At 37.4% G+C, this 20242-nt stretch overlaps 1 protein-coding gene across 1 annotated transcript in view; it reads left to right on the forward strand.

Moving 5' to 3' along the window:
* rbm19 (RNA binding motif protein 19) overlaps positions 1-20242 on the forward strand; it is a 273505-nt gene that overhangs the window by 165577 nt on the left and 87686 nt on the right. Inside the window, exon 24 of the mRNA XM_073065480.1 lies at positions 15049-15140. Coding sequence (XP_072921581.1) covers positions 15049-15119 — 71 coding nt within the window. The 3' untranslated portion in view covers positions 15120-15140. The remainder of the gene's footprint in view (positions 1-15048; positions 15141-20242) is intronic.

Here is a 20242-nt window from a genome sequence, read left to right on the forward strand (position 1 = left end):
GTTGGCACGCACTTGTAAGGGCAGACAGGCGATTCCTGCTTGTTTTCCTGAATTTATTAATATCATTTGCTTGAGGCACGGTCGCCCGGCACCTGCCCATCTCACCTGCCAGCGGCGGTGGAGCTGGCGTGCTCTGGGTCTGTCTGCCTTCTAGCCTGACTGCCAGCAGTCACTCACTACCCTCCAGCATTGCCTGGCCGGCGCTCCGTTCTTTTCTGCCTAAAACCTCAGATCAGACATGGTGACTCGCTGAATGTAAGCATATTACTAAGCAGAGGAAAAGAAACTAACGAGGATTCCCTCAGTAACTGCGAATAAAGAGGGAAGAGCCCAGCACCGAATCATCAGCCGCCTGGCGGTCACGTGAAATGTGGTGTATAGAAGACCTCCTTTCTCCAACTTCTGCTTCTGCTCACCCAGATGTGCTGCCACCATCATCAGCAGTTTTTGAAGAAACTGTTGTGCCAGTTTCAGCACCAGTTCCTGATACTTCACTCATTTTTCAAGATGAAGATGTTGATGATCCTGACAACCCCACACTTGTAAACATGTAACTTTGCCTGAAGGTATATTAAACATCTCACATTAGAAGTAGAAGTGCTCAACTGTTCTGTATAAGTTAATTCCTGTACATTTACTTGTACCCTTTATTTTATCTGTGCCTGTACAGTATATTACTTTATTAAAATTTTACTTGCTACTTATTTAATATTTCTGTTTCATTATTATCTAACTTGTACTGATTTACATGATATTTTAAAGGTACAATGAGGCGGTTAGCTATTGCTTAATGTGATCCTTCTGTAATTCAGCATTTTCACTAATCCGGCACTCCTCAGGTCCCAATGGTGCTGGGTTATAGAAGGTCGACCTGTACTTGCTATAGAGGAAGTATATGAATTTAAACCCCCCCTCCCCCATTATCGTGATAAGAAATCCTTCTTATAAAGATAAATTGGGGTGATTAGGCCCCTATTCACTAGCTTTTGAAAAATGGTAAGAAATCTTACTGACACAAGTTCCAACAGTACTCAATAGATTGATCGGAGCAAGAACGTTTCCCCTGATTGAAACTAGAAGTTATAACCTCAGGGTATAGGATAGAACATTTGGAACCAAGATGAGGAGAAATTTACATTGTAAGTCAAAGTGCCTGTTCCTGTACTGAACTGTTCTAAATCTGTTCACTGCAGAGGGTGTTGAACTTGAAAAATTCTCTGTCACAGAAGGCTGGGGAGCTAAGTCTTTGAATATATTTCAGAATGTGATTTCGAGGCAGGGAGAGCGCAGAACTTTAAATTGAAATAGATTATGATTTGATTGTATTACATACCAGAGAAATCTTGAAGGTTTGAACAGCCTACTCATTCTATTTTTCAATGTTTCTTTCTTGGAAATGAATAAGAAAAGAATGTAGTTGTCTGAGCAAATATGTTAGAGTAAGAAGTACTGTCCCAGAGATTGGTTTCAGATCACTAGTGGTGGATTTAGATGAGATTAGCAAGTGAACAGAAGTGATATTAGATTATGTGCCACACACTTGGGTGTTAAGCAAGATAAGAGCCCATGGTATTACAGGAAGGATACTAGCGTGTATAGAAAATTGGCTGACTGTCAGAAGACAGAGTGGGAATAAATGGGGCCTTTTCTGGTTAGCTGCCAGTGACTAGTGGTGTTCTACATGAATTGGTGTTTACCCATTAATTTTTGTTACTTTTCACTTTGCATGTTAGTGATCTGGATGACTGAATTGATGGCTTTGTGACCAGGTTTGCAGACAGTACAAAGATAGATGGAGGGGACAGGTAGTGTTGGCAAAGCAGGGAGTCTCTAAGAATGACTTGGACAGTTTAGGAGAATGGGCAAAGAAGTGGCAGATAAAATACAGTGTAGCATGTGTTCCCAACATGGGGTCCGTGGACTCCTTGCATAGTAGTATTGGTCCAGGGCATTAAAAAAGTTTGGGAACCCCTGCAGTGTAGGGAAGTGTGTGATCATGCATTTGGGTAAAAGGAATGGAGGCATAGACTATTTTCTCAATGGGGAGCATATTTAGAAATTGGAGGTGCTAAAGGACATGGAAGTCCTAGTGCAGGATTCCCTAATGTTTAACTTGGAGGTTAAGTTGATAGTAACGAAGGCAAATGCAATCTTAACATTCACTTGTAGATGACTAGAATACAAAGCAAGAATATAATACTGAGGCTTTACAAGTCTTTGTTTAGACTCCTTTTGGAGAATTTTGAGTGGTTTTGAGCCCCTTAGCTAAGAAAGGATATGTAGAAATTGGAGAGGGTCCAGAGAAGGTTTGCAGGAATTATCTCAGGAATGAAAGGGTTAACATTTGAGGAGTGTTTGATGGCTGTAGGCTTGCTGGAGAATTGAAACCTACCAAATATTGCAAGACATAGATAGAGTGAACTTGGAGAGATGTTTTCAGTAGTGGGAGAGTCTTAGGACAGAGGGCACAGCCTCGGAATAGAAAAACATCAGAACAAATATAAGAAAAGAATTTCTGTAGCCGGGGTAGTGAACCTGTGGAATTCATTGCCATAGACAGCTTAGAGACCAAGACATTGGGTATATTTAAAGTGGAGCTTAATGGATTCTTGATGAAGAAGGGCATCAAAGGTTATGGGGAGAAGTCAGGAGTATAGGGTTGAGAAGGAAAATAAATCAGCCATGATCAAATGGCAAAGTAGATTCACTGGGCCAAATGGTCTAATTCTGTTCTTATGTCCTGTGAAATTAGATGAAAGTTAATGTGGCAAATTTAAGTACTATACAGGAAGGGGAAAATGGAGGACACGTCTTTGAAATACCTCTGGATTATTTTGTGGAACTAAGGAATTGTTTAGGCTTGGCATTAAGACTCTGCAAACAATATGGAATATAATTAATAAAACCACTAGCCTACAACTGGTATGAACATTGAATTTTCCAGTTCTAGTTAACCCACATAAACCCAGTCCTATCAGTTCATCTCTCTCCTTTTGACCATTTCTTCCCATCTGCCCCATCCCAAACACAACCCTGCATTACCTATATTTATCACTTTTCCCCTCGTGGTCTCATCTGCCCATTTCCAACACACCTCTCTTTCTAGCTTAGTCTTTCTTTGGCTAGCCATTCTTACCCTTTCCACAATGTGCCCCCATCTGTCTGTCATCTCTCCCTTATTCGGTTCCATTTATATTTTCCAGCTTTTATCCGTACTTTCCTCTGCTTCTTCCCCACAAGGCTCCATCTGCCAACCATCCCCTACCTTACCTGGTTTCAAATGATCACACCCAACAGCCCCTGTTTCACCTCTAGCAGTTTGCGTTTTGCTTCAAGTCCCAGCATCTGCAGTCTCTGTGTCTCCATGTATCCATTATTTATTAATACTTTTTTCAATTTGATTACTTGAGATGTAAAGGAGAAATTTGAGCTTTGGCAGACATGTATGGAAGATCTAAGTCTCTGCCCTTGCACATCAGATTTCTGAATTGTAATGGAAGTTTGGCTTTTCAGCTCTTTCAGCTCCAAAGTAGTTATGTTTTTGTGGTTTTTTATTACTATTGTCAACATCTTGAGTTTTCTTGCAGGAAAAAATTAAGACATTGAAAGACAAAGAATTGGATATTTTTTTTAAACATGGAAATCTTTTGTTAGCTATCTATTCCTTTGGTGCACTTTATGCTTAAATTGCAGGTCATAGAGTCGTATTCAAGTACAGCATAGAAATGGGCCCTTCGCCCCATCTAGTCTATGGCAAACCATTTAAGCTGCCTACTCCCATCGACCTGCACCGGGACTATAGCCTTCCATACCCTTACTATCCATGTCCCTATCCAAACTTCTCTTAAGCATTAAAATAGAGCTCACATACACCACTTGTGCAGGCAGCCCCTTCAACACTTTTGAGCATGAAGAAGTTTCCCTTCATGTTCCCTCTAAACTTTTTACCTTTCACTCTTAACCCATGACCTCTGGATGTAGTCCCACCCAACCACAGTGGAAAAAGCCTGCTTGCATTTACCCTATCTATACCCCTCATAATTTTGTATACCCCTATCAAAGCTCCTCTCCCACATTCCAAGTAATAACAACCTAACCTGTTCAACCTTTCCTTCTAATTCAGGTCCTCCAGACTCAGCAACATCCTTGTAAATTTTCTCTGTACTCTTTCAACCTCGTTTACATCTTTCCTGTAAGTAGGTGACCAAAACTGAACATGATACTCCAAATTAGGCCTCACCAATGTCTTATACAACTTCAATGTAACATCCCATCTCTTTGCTCAAAACTTTGATTTTTGAAGGGGTTAAGGAATATATTTTAATTGAATAAATCCAGTCAAAAACTGTAGCTAGATTATTGTCAAGTCATTGTGAAGTCCTGTCTAAATAAAGCAAGAGGATTCACACATTTCTCCATAGTTTTGTGGTCCCGTGGGTATTTAATTGAACATTTCACACATGAGGTAATACTCTCTGGCTTTTATGACACCCCAGCATTTCTCTTTATAAAATATCTCAAATGCTGTACTCTATTCTATCATCTTTATTTTTATCCCTTTACCTGATAAGGGCCGTAATATTGTTATTCTTATATTTACTTAAAATAAACTGCCTTTCATAGTACATGTGAATTTCTTTATAAATCAATGACCATCTAGTAAAATGTCATTACACAAGAGATTTGAATGTATCAATAATGTTTACAAATAGACAGATTTTATTCCCCATGCTGAATATTAACATTGGTGCACCTTTATTCCAATCCTAAATGAACTTCATATCCTATATCAGAAAACTCATTTGCTAAAATTACAATTGTTTTTACTGAATTCTAACCCGTTTGGCATGCCTCTTTGAGAAAATGCTCTAAACATTCTATTCTCTGAAATGGTGGAGGGCAGCATGCATGAGCAAAATCAAATTAGAAGCTTTTGCAGCCAGCTTCACTCTAAGTTGTGTGGATCGTCCATCTCTGCCTCCTCTTGGGATTTTCACTAGGGCAAATGCCAGTTCAATTCATAATATTGGGAAAAGTCTGGGTGCACTAGGTACTGCTAAGTTTATGGACCCTGGCCATGTCCTGATTGCATCAATAAAGGTTAATGTGCTCTGGAATAACCTCAATTTTACCCAGATTGTCGGGAATAATTTACAATCCCTCTGCCCAGATTTGTCCTCAAATCACAGGACATATCATGGATTTTTGTTCCATGAATATATTACTCATTGGCTCTTTGATGAAAGGTTTAGCAAACAATGCTATAATTTATCACTTAACAATAATTTGCTCATATTTGGTTTACTCCAGCCTCAATCTGGTGCAAACATTATTACAGTTTTTAATCTCAATTCACTTTTTTTAAAAAAGGCCAGAATGGCAACCTGAGCGTGGAGGCTTGGAAAATATATAAAGGTCCCAGTGAGTATTTCGCATCTGCCTTCATAGCAAAAATAGATAATATTGGTATCCTTTTTAAATAGAAATAATGTGAAGTATTGGAAAGACTATGAAGGGGTTATGTATTTTAAACTGGAAATATTACAGACCCATAGAAAAACCAATAGATGAAGTAGCAAAGGTTTTGACTATAATTTTTTTAATGTTCTGTGCTTTCAGACGTGGATCCAGAGACCGATGTGGCACTATGGTTTAAGGAGGGAGAAAAGGGTAGATCAAGTAATTACAAGCCAATCAATCTGACATTGGTAGTGAGCAAATTGTTGAAAAAAAATCTAAAGGGTGGTATAAATCTGAATTTAGACAGGCACAAGTTATCAAGGGCAGTCAGCGTGGATTTGTTAGGGGAAATTCATATCTGACTAACTTAAATGAATTTTTGAGGGCATAACAAGGAGCATTGATGAGGATAGAGCTTTTGAAGGAATATGCACACTTTTGACAAAAGCATTTGTTATGTAGTAAGAAGACACATAATGCCATGAGTAAGAAAGCAATAGCCCATGGTATCCGGAAGAAACCCAGTGTTTGTGATATGATTGATATGATTTTTTATGTCATTGATGGGCAATGGTGTCTTGTAGGATTCAGTACTGAGCTCCTTTTAATAATTGATTTGGATTTAAATGTAAGGGCTACAATTAAGAATCTGAACAATGCAGTAACACCAAAATTGGCACTGTGATTGAAAATGAGAGCGAGCGAGAGTAAGGCAGTTTTTGATCATAAGAAGATATCAGTGGACCAATTAAATGGAATTCACTCCAGAGACGTGACAGGTAAAGCGGTGAGGAGGTAAAACAAAAGGCATGAGAATACATGATAAATAATACAAGGACCTTTAAAAAGCCATGGAAATAGGAGGTCAGCTAGATAAGGTGATTATGGGCTATATTCCTCAGTTAGCTAGGGCACATAAGTCGAGAGCAGGGAGCACATGCTGGAATTGTATAAAGGATTAAGCACCAGTTAAAGTACTGTGTGTATTTCTAATCACCACACTATACAAGGAGTGTGAAAATCTTAATTGTAATATCAGAGACGTAGAAAAATATTGCCAGGGCTAGAAAATCACAAATATGAGTGAAGACTGTCCAAGTTGGGTTGTTTTTGGGGGGGTAGGGGGATGGATGAACTGAATGATAGTTTGAGCTGTTTAGAATTATGAGAGGCCTAGTATAGTGAACAAAAGTTAATTATTTTTCTAGGCAGAGATACATTAGTAATCAAAGGGGTCTTTGAGTTAAATGTAAAAGGCTTGAAGGAGAGTTGAAAAAATTGAGTGGTTTCACTGCCAGTAAGAGTCATTCTGGAAGAAAACCCTCACCATATTTAAAAAGTACCCACATGTACACCTGAAGACCCATAATCTGCAATTTTGTAGACCAACTGCTTGGAAGTGGAATTCACCGAAATTCCATTTTAGATGACATGGTCGTAATGGGCTGAATAGCCACCTCCTGTACCTTAAATTTTATGATTCTGTATCATCTAAAGGAAAATGGCCTGTCTTACGAGATTCGCTGAAAATTAATGTGGTACAATTTACGTACTGTACAGGAAGGGGGAAATGGAGGACCTGTCCTTTGTGGCTGATCTTCAAATAGCTCTGGATTATTTTGAGAGGAGCTAAGGAATCTTTTGAGGCTTAGCATTGAGACTGTCCAAGCAATGAAGAATAGTAATCAATAGTCCACTAGCCTACAACACAATGGTATGAACATTGAATTTTCCAATTTCAGTTAACCCGCTCATTCCCAGTCCTAACAGTCCACCTACATTTTCTTTCCTTTTGCTGACTATTTCTTCCCATCCCACCCCACCAACATTAGCTATAGCCATCACCCTTCCCCATGTGGTCTCATCTACCCATTTCTAACATATCTCTCGGTCTGGATTTCTTCTTCGGCTAACCATTCTTATCCTCTCCACAATCTGGCCCCATCTGCCTGTCAACTCTCCTTTATCTGGTTCCATTTATCATTTTCCAGCTTCTGTCCATATTTTCCCCACATGGCTCCTTCTCCCAGTGATCCTCTGCTTTACCTGCTTCCGAACAATCACACGCAACAGCCCCATCTCACCTCTAGCTGTTCACTTTTTGCTCCACAATCCAGCATCTGCATTCTCTTGTGTCTCTAGATCACTGAATTATGTATGCACAATTTAGTAATACTGGTTCCGATTTGATTTGAAAAGGGCACCAAGTACCTGGGAACCCACGTGTTCTCCACAGCAGTTATGCTAGAATTGTACCAGATTTGTAATTAAGAAGTGAGCGCTTTAAAACTGGACACATTTTTTGACATGAGTATATTCCCGTTATTCTTATTCTCTTCTACTGTCTTTCTACTCTTCTGGTGTCCATGAGGTTTCTTTACCTCATCACACTTATGATTTTTTTTGTACTTTTACTTTGGCTAACAGTCTTTTATGAGAGTCTTTCAAATGCCTTCTAGAACACAAAATACTCATTCCCCTAACATGTTGCTCTTCTTCAAAAATAAATCATTTGTGTTAATCATGACCTTCTCTTTGCAATGTGATACAGCCTATCTCACCAAATAAACAGTTTAGATTGTTTAGTCCTTAATTTTTAAGTTTGGTAATTTCTCAGCCATGGATCTTAAGCTATCCTAACCAGAGTCTCCCCTATCTGTTTACTCATTTTCTTTATCCAAATTGAAATGGCCCCCTCTTAATCACGAAAACGAGACCTTCCTGACCTTTTTCCATATTGACCTTCACATCTGATGTATTTAACTCTCAATTCTGATTATATTGTCCCTGTAATTCCAAATGTGTCATTATGCACCAAATTAATTTATAGTTGCAATTTTGAAGGACAAAAATATTATGCTATGTAAAATGCCAATATCTTTTAGTGTTCATAAATATGCTATTAAGAGCATATGCTATTAATATTGTTCAAATCAATAACTTAGTTACCTAATATCTCTCACATAATTAAAATACCATAAAATGTTTTGCATTTTATCAAACACAAAACTGTTGCTGAGCCCTACATGATATATGTGGCAGATAACCAAGCAGCAGACTTTAAGGAAAGTGTTAATGGAGGAAAGATATTTATCCCAGTAGGAATGTTGACAAGAAAGTCAAGGTTCTAAGTCAGTTGCAAATATCAGCTTGGCATAAAGCAGCACTGGCTGGAAAGCAAAGTCTTAGATTGGGAAGTATTAGAAAATATTGGGAAGGCCTTAATAAGCTGAGATAATAATCTGATTCAAGTTGACTGGATACGACTTTGTTTTTATTTTGGTGACAAAAGCAGTAATATCTGGAGGAAAGGGAAGTGCATGAGTCAGGAAAAACTTACAGATAAATAGTTCCTAAAAGATTTCAAGAATTTGTTGCTTCCATCTGTTCAGTTTTCTTTATATTCTCCACTGTCCTAAGCCAGAAGGACTCTTTCTCATGGTTGGTTGTGTTCCTAAGCAGTCAATTTTGGTAAGCAGTTTCCAAGATGATAATGAACCTAACAGTTTATTATGAAGAAGTTAACATACAGAAGCACTGTTTTTCATTCTCTATTTTATATCCCTTGGAGCATTGCAAAAGGGAAAGAGGTGTTAAGTACAATTTTAGATCAGATTAAGTGGTTGCCTTCAAAGAAGGTTAAAAATAGAAGATCCACTCAAAAGATCAGGAAAATCACCTCTTTAATTGTTCATTCTTGTAACCATTTTAAAACATTAACTGTTTTTGAATGTTAATGTCAGAGATCAAACACCATGCCTTACCAAGCTGTCTCTTGATGCAGCTAGCCACTTGCGCTAGGAGAAGTTGTATGTTGTGTTGGTGCGTTGGCGGTCATCCTCCCGGCAGAATCTATGCTTGGGGTCATTCAGGACACAGAAAAGAGTGTTGTCAGGTGGTGGATTATACACACCTATAATTATGGCCAACCTGTCTGGAAGCTTGTGATGTTGCAAAAATCCTGTAGATGTGAAGTTTGATTTATGATGTTGAAAGAAATGCTATCCAGGTTCGAAGGTAGATAGTGCCTATCAAATATTTCTTAATTAAATGATCCCCACATTTTAGCAAATTTGGATGAAATTTCTTTGAATTCTTGACTGAACTTTTCTGGGTCTGTAAGTTCAGATCATAATTAATTACTGGGGCAACCGTATGATCGTTGACAGTCAATATTTCCTGAAATAAATTGATAATTTGACAGCCATTGTATGTGTAAAAGTATAATATTCAGCAATATAAAATTGATTAATTTGATACTGTCACTTCACAAGTTAATGTGCATTGTTAACTTTGCTATCATTTTGCTTCTTACATCATCTGAGTAGCAAAAAGTTATGGATTAAAATGATAACGTGCGGACATTGTAAATGTTTGATAGAATATATTACTGGACTACAACCACCACATAATACATACAAACGTTTGTAGTTAAGTAACACTGTTATAGTGTCACCATTATTATAATAAATAAATAATATAATTTAATAGCATTTAATTAATTGTAAAATCATTTTTTACTGTTTTGTCTAGTTGCATAAATGCCTTGAACAGCAAAAAATTGTGGAAAACATTGAATTTCCCTTAACTTTTTTTCTCCGTGTTTCTTTCCTAATTTTCATCTTTTTTTCTGATACTAAATATCACACACCTTTGTTATCTTTTAAAATCATTTTCTACATATTTATTGAACTACTAAGCGGCATTTGTTGTTTTCAAAGTTTAGTTGTTTTGAGTCACTGAACAAATGACTTTCCACCAAATAGTCTATATACAGTGTCTTGAAAAAGTATTCAGACCACGCAACTATTTTCACATTTTACTGTCTCACTTTCTAAATTTAAAATATATTGAATTAGGATTTTTTGAGCAAATCTACAAAATATTGCATCATGTGAAATCAAAAGAAAAATTCCATAGCCTATCAACAATTTACTAAAAATTTTAAAAAAAACAAAATTGTGAAATTGAAACAGTATTTATCTCCTTTGTAGTTACTAAGCTAATTTTGCTCAGCTGCAAAATATACTGTGTTACCTTACCAATTCACCCAAGTTTTTTGATGTAGAAAATTAAAGGATCTCCTGTTTTCATTGAATTCACAATAAATTCCCCCTCTCTCTGTGAGGTCCAACAGTATGGTAGATTTACAATAAACCAAACCAAAATGAAGCCGAGAACATTCAAGTCAAGTCAGGGAAATGAGAATAGAGAAACTCAGATCTGGGGAAGGGTACAAGACCATCTCAAAGACACTGAACATATCTCAGAGCACAGTGCAGTCCATTTAAAAAGTGGAAAAAATATAAAACCACAGCCTAGGTCAGTCTGCCCCTCTAAATTTAGTCACTGAAGAAGAATGGCACTTATTAGAGAGGCTGCTGTGATGCCGACAGTCAGTCTGAGTGAGCTGCAGCTGGAGATGAAGTTCATCTCTAAGATACTGCATAATAAAGAATATTTATGGAAGAGTGGCAAGGAAGAATCCTTGGCTTTAAAAAAACATGTCCTTGCCTGTAAAGGCTTTTCAAAGTGTCACTTAGGAGATAATGTAAAGATGTAGAAGAAGGTCTTATGGTCGGATGAGAGTAAAATGGAACTTTTTGTCCTTAATACTAAGCAGTACATGTGGTGTAAATCTAATATTTTGACGTCAGTTGTGGGTAAATTAATGGAAAGTATTCATAGAGATGGTATATATAATTATCTGGATGGACAGGGTCTGATTAGGAATAGTCAGCATGGATATGTGCGTGGAAGGTCATGTTTGACAAATCTTATTGTATTTTTTTAAGAAGTTACAAGGAAAGTTGACAAAGGTAAAGCACTGGATGTTGTCTATATGGACTTCAGTAAGGCCTTTGACAAAGTTCCGCACGCAAGGTTAGTTAGGAAGTAGTAAAATGGATTCAACAGCGGCTAGATGGCAGATGCCAGAGAGTAGTGGATAACTGTTTGTCAGGTTGGAGGCCGGTGACTAGTGGTGTGCCTCAGGGATCTGTATTGGGTCCAATGTTGTTTGTCGTATACATTAATGATCTGGATGATGGGGTGGTAAATTGGATTAGTAAGTATGTACATGATACTAAGGTAGGTGGCGTTGTGGATAACGAAGTAGGTTTTCAAAGCTTGCGGAGAGATTTAGGCCAGTTAGAAGAGTGGGCTGAACGATGGCAGATGGAGTTTAATGCTGATAAGTGTGAGGTGCTACATTTTGGTAGGAATAATCCAAATAGGACATACATGGTAAATGGAGGGGCATTGAAGAATGCAATAGAACAGAGTGATCTAGGAATAATGGTGCATAGTTCCCTGAAGGTGGAATCTCATGTGGATAGGGTGGTGAAGAAAGCTTTTGGTATGCTGGCCTTTATAAATCAGCACTGAGTATAGGAGTTGGGATGTAATGTTAAAATTGTACAAAGCATTGGTGAGGCCAAATTTGGAGTATTATGCACAGTTCTGGTCACTGAATTATAGGAAAGATGTCAACAAAATAGTGAGAGTACAGAGGAGGTTTACTAGAATGTTACTTGGGTTTCAGCACCTAAGTTACAGGGAAAGGTTGAACAAGTTAGGTCTTTATTCTTTGGAGCATAGAAGGTTGGGGGGGACTTGATAGAGGTATTTAAAATAATGAGGGGGATAGATAGAGTTGATGTGGATAGGCTTTTTCCATTGAGAGTAGGGGAGATTCAAACAAGAGGACATGAGTTGAGAGTAAGGGGGCAAAAGTTTAAGGGTAACTCGAGGGGGAATTTCTTTACTCAGAGAGTAGTAGCTGTGTGGAATGAGCTTCCAGTAGAAGTGGTAGAGGCAGGTTCAGTATTGCCATTTAAAGTAAAATTGGATAAGTATATGGACAGGAAAGGAATGGAGGGTTATGGGCTGAGTGCGGACCAGTGGGACTAGGTGAGAGTAAGCGTCGGCATGGACTAGAAGGGCCGAGATAGCCTGTTTCCGTGCTGTAATTGTTATATGGTTTATTTTTATTGCCAATCAACCGAGTAAAACTCATTGAGGGTCTGGAACGGTCCTATTCTGGTTTGACTTCCCAAAAAAGGCAATATAGGTATCTTGCATTTACCTGATTGAAACTCCATTTGCCATTCCTCTGACCACATACCCTGCTGACCAAGATCCCTCTGTAAATCCTGATAACCGTCTTCACGGTTTAGGATACTATTGATTTTGACAATGACCATAGCCACTGGTTTTCCACTGCGCCAGGCCCACAGTGATCATACACCATAAAGCTGTAAGACCATAAGACATAATATATAATGTATATAAAATCACTATATGTGTGTTGTTCATCTATGCTGAATTGGATCTGAAGTAATAGTCATTTTTTTCTCCTTTAAGTCATGTACTGAAGAATGACAATAAACAATCTTGAGATTGCATATAAATTTTTAAAATACGAAAGCATTGTTAACCCAAATGATATGATTATACACTTCTCTATCTTTTAAACATTAGTTGTTACCTGAATAATTTAAGAACATTTCCTCAGGCTTTAAACAGAAGTCACCAACTGACCACCCTTTCTCTTAAAAAAGAACTGCATATACTGTAAAGTTACCTGTTTATAAATGTACCTTTGATTCTGTAACAAAAAATACTAAATTCTGAGTGAATTTTTCTGAAGCGCCAAACTATCTATGCTCTTCTGACATGAGGTTCCTCTATCAAAATAGCATGCTGGGAGTTACTTTTGTCTTCTCCAGGCAGAAGTAATTAGTGATTGTTCAATACAAGCAATGGTAGTTGGTGTTGAATACTGGGACTGGGAGGCTTATATTTAAAAACTGAAGCCTTTTTGCACTATTCTATATAGCATCCATTGTGTCAAATAAATTAGAGTAGTCATAAATGGAAAAATAAAATCAAGAATGATTTTATATACAATCATTGTATTTTAAGTTATTTATAGACTTCGTTTCATTTTATAAAACATGCTGACTATTATTTTTAAAAAGAATCTGTGTTATATTTTGTGCATTATATTTTCAACAGCAGTATTTGCACATCTGATCTCTTTTTCTCAACTGTTTTGCATACCCTTCCACAAATTTTTCCTTATTTTAGGATTTTAGTGGAGCAGCTTGAAGTTTTGTTAACGACCTTTTAGAAATTCACTTACTACTAAATAATGAGGGCACTGTGTTAGTGTATAGTGGTTAGCTCACTGCTATTACAGCTCGCAGAACAGTTTGAAGTTCAATTTTGGTGTGATCTTTAAGGAGTCTCTGTCCGTCCTCCGCATGGAATGTGTGGGTTTTTCCCAAGTGCTGATTTTCTTACATTATCCAAAGGTACACTGCATAGGTTAATTGGTCATTGTAGATTGTCCCATGATTTAGTTAGGTTTAAATCAGGGGTTGCTGGGAAGCGGCACAGCTCGAAAGGCTGGACAGGCCTACTCTGCTCTATATCTCTAAATAAATAGATAAATAGATAAATAAAAAAAGGAAACAATTGATGTAATTTGTAGTAACTGGGTGGAAATATAACAACTGGTTAACTAGATGCCATTTATAAATTATTAGAATTTTAAAATTATTATTCACAATGTTACTCAAAAAAATTAGTGCAGAACTGACTCCAGGACTATGGCCTGCAGCCATCGGGCTCTTGGAGATTGGCTTCACTCGCCTCAGCATTGAACTAGCTCTGTGGCTGTGGACTCACTTTCAGGGACACTGCATGTCATTCTGTGTGTTATTTGTTTATTTTTTAAAAATTTGTTATTGTTTGCACGATTTGTTGTTTTTTCACATCTTGGGCATTTGACAGTCTTTGTTCTGTGCTTTTGTGGGTTCTATTGTGTTTCTTTGTTTTGTGACTGCCTGCAAGATGACAAATCTCAAGATTTTTTAAATTTTTTAAAATTTATTTATTCAATTTTAGAAAATTACAAAGAATAAATGTGATGATAAAATAGTGAGAAGGAAAATAAATAAATAAATAAAAATTCTATTGTGTTTCTTTGTTTTGTGACTGCCTGCAAGATGACAAATCTCAAGATTGATAATAAATGTACTTTGAACTTTGATTGTCATATATCAGTTATAAAAATATAATTTTGTAATTTAAGAACCGGACGATCATAACCAAGTAATAGCTTTCTCTTAACAATTTCAGTAAAATGACCCATGTACCGAAGCTTTATTTAAACAATGCAAAAACCTAGTTGTGTGTATTTAATTTTCATTCCTTTCCTTCACCTTTAAAATCTAAATCTTATCACTGTGCCCTAGCATTAATAGTCATTGGTTTAATCAGTTGCTCATCTGCAGGAGCATGCCAGTCTATTGTTGATGTTAATGATGTAAATGATAGACAGTTCATGCTTTGCTGCTTACTGTTTTATTTCTAGGCATCCCACTATTACTACTCCCCAAATCCAATTTCCCAGTCTATTGTATGGATGGCCTATTTATTACTGCTGAGCAAATGAGATTCAGGAAGTGGGGGTGTGGGGTGTGGGGGCTAATCAAATCTAATTATTGCATATTGATTGTCTTCATATTCATATCTTCTATTAAATTCTCTTTATTCTTTCTGTGTGTTCATTCACAATAGATTCACCAAATAAGAAGAAACGGGTAGAAATCCTGGATGAAATAATGGGTGATATGGAAAAGGAAGACTAGTCACTTGTTATCCTTTTGAAAGTAAGTAATTTTTTTGCTGTATTTTGTTTCAAAATCATTATGCAGTTGTACAAAATGCATATTACTGGAAGGAAATGTTAATTTTTTTGTAAATAAAATGACCTTTTACTATTCTATGTAACTTAGACTGTTGTCATGAATCCAACACAGAATATCTGTTTCAAAGGAAGGGAATGCAAAATTTAGCTTGCCTGCTGAATTTATTTATTGATACTTGGCACATGAAGAAAACTGACTTCTTAGAGTTTACTTGCTGTTGAAGTTAGATTTTTAAAATGTACGATACAGTAATTGATTTTTTTTTTGTTAATAGGCCATAGTTGACTAATAGAGGGCATTCACTGGCATCATTTAGGTTTTTAAGGTAGTGCATGGTAGGTGCTGAAAGCGCTGGTGTTAATGTCACAGCAAACAAAATTGTCTTAGAACTGATTGGCTGTCTACCCTGTGCAGCCGGATTTATAACATTGTGAAATTAATATCTCTAGACTTAAGAAAAATGTGTAAACAAATTGTGCAAATTCAGTCTCAAATTAGGTGAAGAAAAATAAAACAAAGGAAAGATCAAATTATGAGAGCATGTAAAAACACTTACAAGAGAGAATTCAGGAAACAAAATGTAACAGAACCTCTGACAAATATAGGCTAATTTTCAACACCATTGTTATTCCTTTCCGTGCCTTGTGGCATATCGGGCAGCAACCTTGCTGTTTCTTCAGCGTTTTGTCTTTTTTTTATGAGGCCAATTTGCTAGCTCAACACTTGACCCAGCAAGGGTGGAAAGCATGCAAGGAGCCAGCCAGATTCAAACCCAATAGACCACTCGCCTTGAAGTCTGGTGCTGATGCCACTACACCATCGGCTGGCATTTCAGCACCATAACATAACTATTTCATGTTACTGATTAAGTCTTTTTGTTATTAAGGGTTCTGAGACGAGAATAAACTAGATTTAACTTAGTGATAAATTTAGTTAAAATACTGTACCTTTAAAAGGAGCTCATTTCCTTCAGGGTTAAGCCAAACAGGAAGATACTCTTTTCACAAAAGTAATGGTGCAGCAACATAACTTGAATTGCAGTTTTTTTTTATATTTTATTGCACATCTTTTCCTTGCCTGAAGTTGTACCATTTGCAAGTAGAGTAACTGATGCCACTATCCATGCTGTTGTATTGACAGGCGTATTCATATGTGGAGATCACCTTAACAATGTGCTTTTGAGAAGAAAAACTTTTCTTAGGGTCTATAGTTGTTCAAAATAAATTGGAAAAAATTATGTTAATAAAAACGAGCAGAACAAAGGTTTTTAATGACTTGGGCATAAACAAGTGCTATTCAAAGTAAATGTCACCATATTCCACCCCAAGATTCATTTTCTAGTAGAACAAAGAAATAGAATACAATCATTGAAAAACTACACACAAAGACTGACAGGCAGCCATTCTGAAAAAGAAGACAAACTGTGTAACTACAAAATATAAATAAATAAACAGATAGATAGATAGTACTGAGAACATGAATTGTGGAGTCCTTGAAATTGAGCCCATAGGTTGTGTTCAGTGATCAGGTCAGGGTTGAAGTGAAAGAAGTTATCCACACTGGTTCAGAAGCCTAATGGTTGAAGGGTAATAACTGTTCCTGAACCTGCTGGTGTGAGACCTCTGGCTCTTGTATCTCCTTTGTGATTATAGCAGTGAGAAGAGAACGTGGCCTGGATGGTTGGGGATAATTGACAATGGATGCTGCTTTCTTATGGCAGCGTTCCTTGTAGATGTGTTCAGTGGCAGAGAGGGCTTTGCCTGTGATGGACTGGCTGTATTTTTGTAGGCTTTTCCATTTGTGCTTCCATAACCAGGCTGTGATGTAGGATATTCTCCACTGTGCATTTATAAGTTTGTCAAAAGTTTTAGATGACTTGCCGAATCTCTGCAAACTTCCAAAAAAGCAGAGGGGCTACTTTTGCATTTGTGTGTTGGTTGCAGGACAGATCCTCTGAAATGATAATGCCAGAGAATTTAAAATTACTGACCCTCTCCATCTCTGATCCCCCAATGCGGACTGGATCTTGGATCTCATGTATCTTCCTCTTGTAATCAATAATCAACTCTACGGTTTTGCTGACATTGAGTGAGAGGTTATTGTTCTAGCACTCTTCCAATCTCCCTCCTATGTACTGATTTGTCACCACCTTTATTGATTTAGCCAATTGTGGTGTCATCAGCAAACTTAAATATGACATTGGAGTTGTACTTAGCCTCACAGTTATAAATGTAAAGTGAGTAGAGCAGGGAGCTAAGCACACAACCTTCAGGTGCATCTGATGGTGATTGTGGAGGAGATGCTATTGCCAATCCAAACTGACTGGGGTTTGCAAGTGAGGAAATTGAGGAACCAGTTGCATAAGGAGTTATCAAGTCCTATGTTATGGAACTTATTGATTAGTTTTGACAGGATGATAATGGTGAATGCCAAGCTGTAGTCACCTGAAAAACATCCTGATGTATGCAGCTTCACTGACCAGAAGTTCCAGAGTTGAGTGAAGAGCAAATGAAATGGAATCTGTTTGGTGATCTGTTGTAATGGTAGACAAATTGGAGCTGATCCAAGTCACTCCTCCGACAGGAGTTGATGTGCTTCATGACCAACCTCTCAAAGCACTCACAGTTGGATGTAAGTTCTACTGGATGATAGTCATTGAGGCAGGTTACCACATTTTTCTTGATTGAAGCTTGTGACACTGGTACGACGTTGCTGTGTCAAACAGTAGAGCAAAAATTGTAAATAAGAACGGAAAATGGTAGAAATGCTTAGTGGGTCAGGCAGCGTTTTCAACAGTATCTAATTATTTGTTTGCAGTAATTTTTTTGCTGTGGACATATCCAAAGAATTTGTATTCTAAATTGGTTTATAAAACAATGTTCAGAATTTTCAGGGCCTGCACTTGCAACTTGGCTAACTTTTGAGTCTATGCTTACCTGTGAAGCAGATTTTTCGTGATTAAATTAGTGCATGAAGCCTGCTCTGAATTGATTGGTCCATGGAAATGTCACTAGGCCCGCCAGCTATCATAACTGACAAGAATATTTGTGACAAACTGATAACCCATTTCAAATCTATCATTGCAGATAATTCAAAGTATGGTATTTTAAGCAAAAGTGTCTAGAGACTCTTTTATGGTAGAAATATTTCCTTTGTTTTTACCACACAAGTATTCTGTTAGTATATACAATAGTCAGTTCTCATCTGGATTTACCTGTAGAAAAAGATATTTTTTATATTTTCTGTGCAGTGATTTACAAGTCTGGTGGAGTTGATTGTGACATCAGGATTTGTATATGATGTTGAAAATGGATTTAACACTTAACCAAAGTTTACCTTTTTAGGTAATTTAAAATAGAATTCTTTCCTGCAATCAGAGTTTAATGAAATTTTAATGTATATAATGTATGGTACCATCTATTCGAATCTATTATGATTGTGTCAAACTTTCATTTGTTTGCAAACTTACTCTGTGTGAGTGTGTGGGTGTGTGTTGGTTCATGTATATATTTCACTTCATTAGTCCTGATGAAGGGTCTCGGCCCGAAACGTCGACAGTGCTTCTCCCCATAGATGCTGCCTGGCCTGCTGAGTTCCTTCAGCATTTTGTGTGTGTTGCTCGGATTTCTAGCATCAGCAGATTTTCTCTTGTTTGTATTCAAAGAGGGAATTTGAAAAATGGTTTCTTCATTTGTATGTGGGATATATAGTATGTATTGTTTGTCCCATATGGATTACTTAAATTGGGACTCGCAACATTTGTTCTTCTGACACCAATTATATAACATTTGATTATGCCCTGAGCAGAATGGGACCTATCGTAAAATAGGAATATATATTTCAGAATGCTCTTCGGTTATTTCTCCTGACCATGTGCTTCTGTCAGGCACACACTAATGTTCTGTCAACGTAAATTGGAATGCAACATTTGACTCAATCTTAGTAGACATGATATAATACATTAAAATATTTTATTGCTTCCAAGCTGACATCTGGAATTTTAAAATTGACTGTCGACTCTTGGACACCTTAACCCAAATGAATTTTCTTGCAGTGAAAGTACTATTATGGAACACTCATGACTTCTTCGTCTTCAGGTAAACCAGGCTATCAGGCATTTCAGTTGGCTAGATGGATCTAAGAGACAGGGACAAATTTCTATATCTGACACAACCCACACCAGTGTGTTTTCCAATAACAGCAATTGAGTTTAGAAACAATGAAAGTTAACTAACCTCTCAATCAATGTCAGCAAGATCAAGGAGCTGATTATTGACTTGAGGAGGAAACGGGAAGTCCATGAGTCAGTCCTCGTTGCAGGATCAGAGATGAAGAAGATCAGCAACTTTAAATTCGTTGGTGTTATCATTTCAGAGGATCTATTTTGGGCCCTTCAGGTAAGTGTAATTGCGAAGAAAGCACACAGTGCCGCTACTTCCTTAGAAGTTTACAAAGATTCAGCGTGACATCTAAAACTTTGACAAACTTCTATAGATGTGTGGTGGAGTGTTTAATGACAGGTTGCATCACGGCCTGGTATGGAAATACCAATGCCTTTGAATGTAAAATCCTACAAAAAGTAGTAGATACGACCCAGTCCATCACAGGTAAAGCCCGGCCTACCATTGAGCACATCTATACTGAGTATTGCCACAGGAAAGCAGCATCAGTCATCAAGAACCTCCACCACCCAAGCAATGCTTCTTAATGCAGCCGTCAAGAAGATCATACAGGTGCCTCAGGACCTGCACCACCAGGTTCAAGAACAGTTATTACCCCTCAACTTCGCTCCGTCACTGAACTATTCCCACAACCTATGGACTCATTTTCAAGGTCTCTTGATCTCATGTTCTTGATTTTGACCAATCAAGAATTTATCAATCTCTGCCTTAAATATACATAAAGATTTTGGCCTCCACAGCTGCCTGTGGCAAAAAATTCCAAGGATTCACCACTCTCTGGTTAAAGAAATTCTTCCTCATCTCGATTCTAAAAGGACACCCCTCTATTCTGAGGCTGTGTCCTTTGGTCTTAGACTCTCCCACCATAGGAAATATCCTTTC

Source organism: Hemitrygon akajei, chromosome 14 (assembly GCF_048418815.1).
Source record: "Hemitrygon akajei chromosome 14, sHemAka1.3, whole genome shotgun sequence".
In the NCBI taxonomy this organism is placed as follows: domain Eukaryota; kingdom Metazoa; phylum Chordata; class Chondrichthyes; order Myliobatiformes; family Dasyatidae; genus Hemitrygon; species Hemitrygon akajei.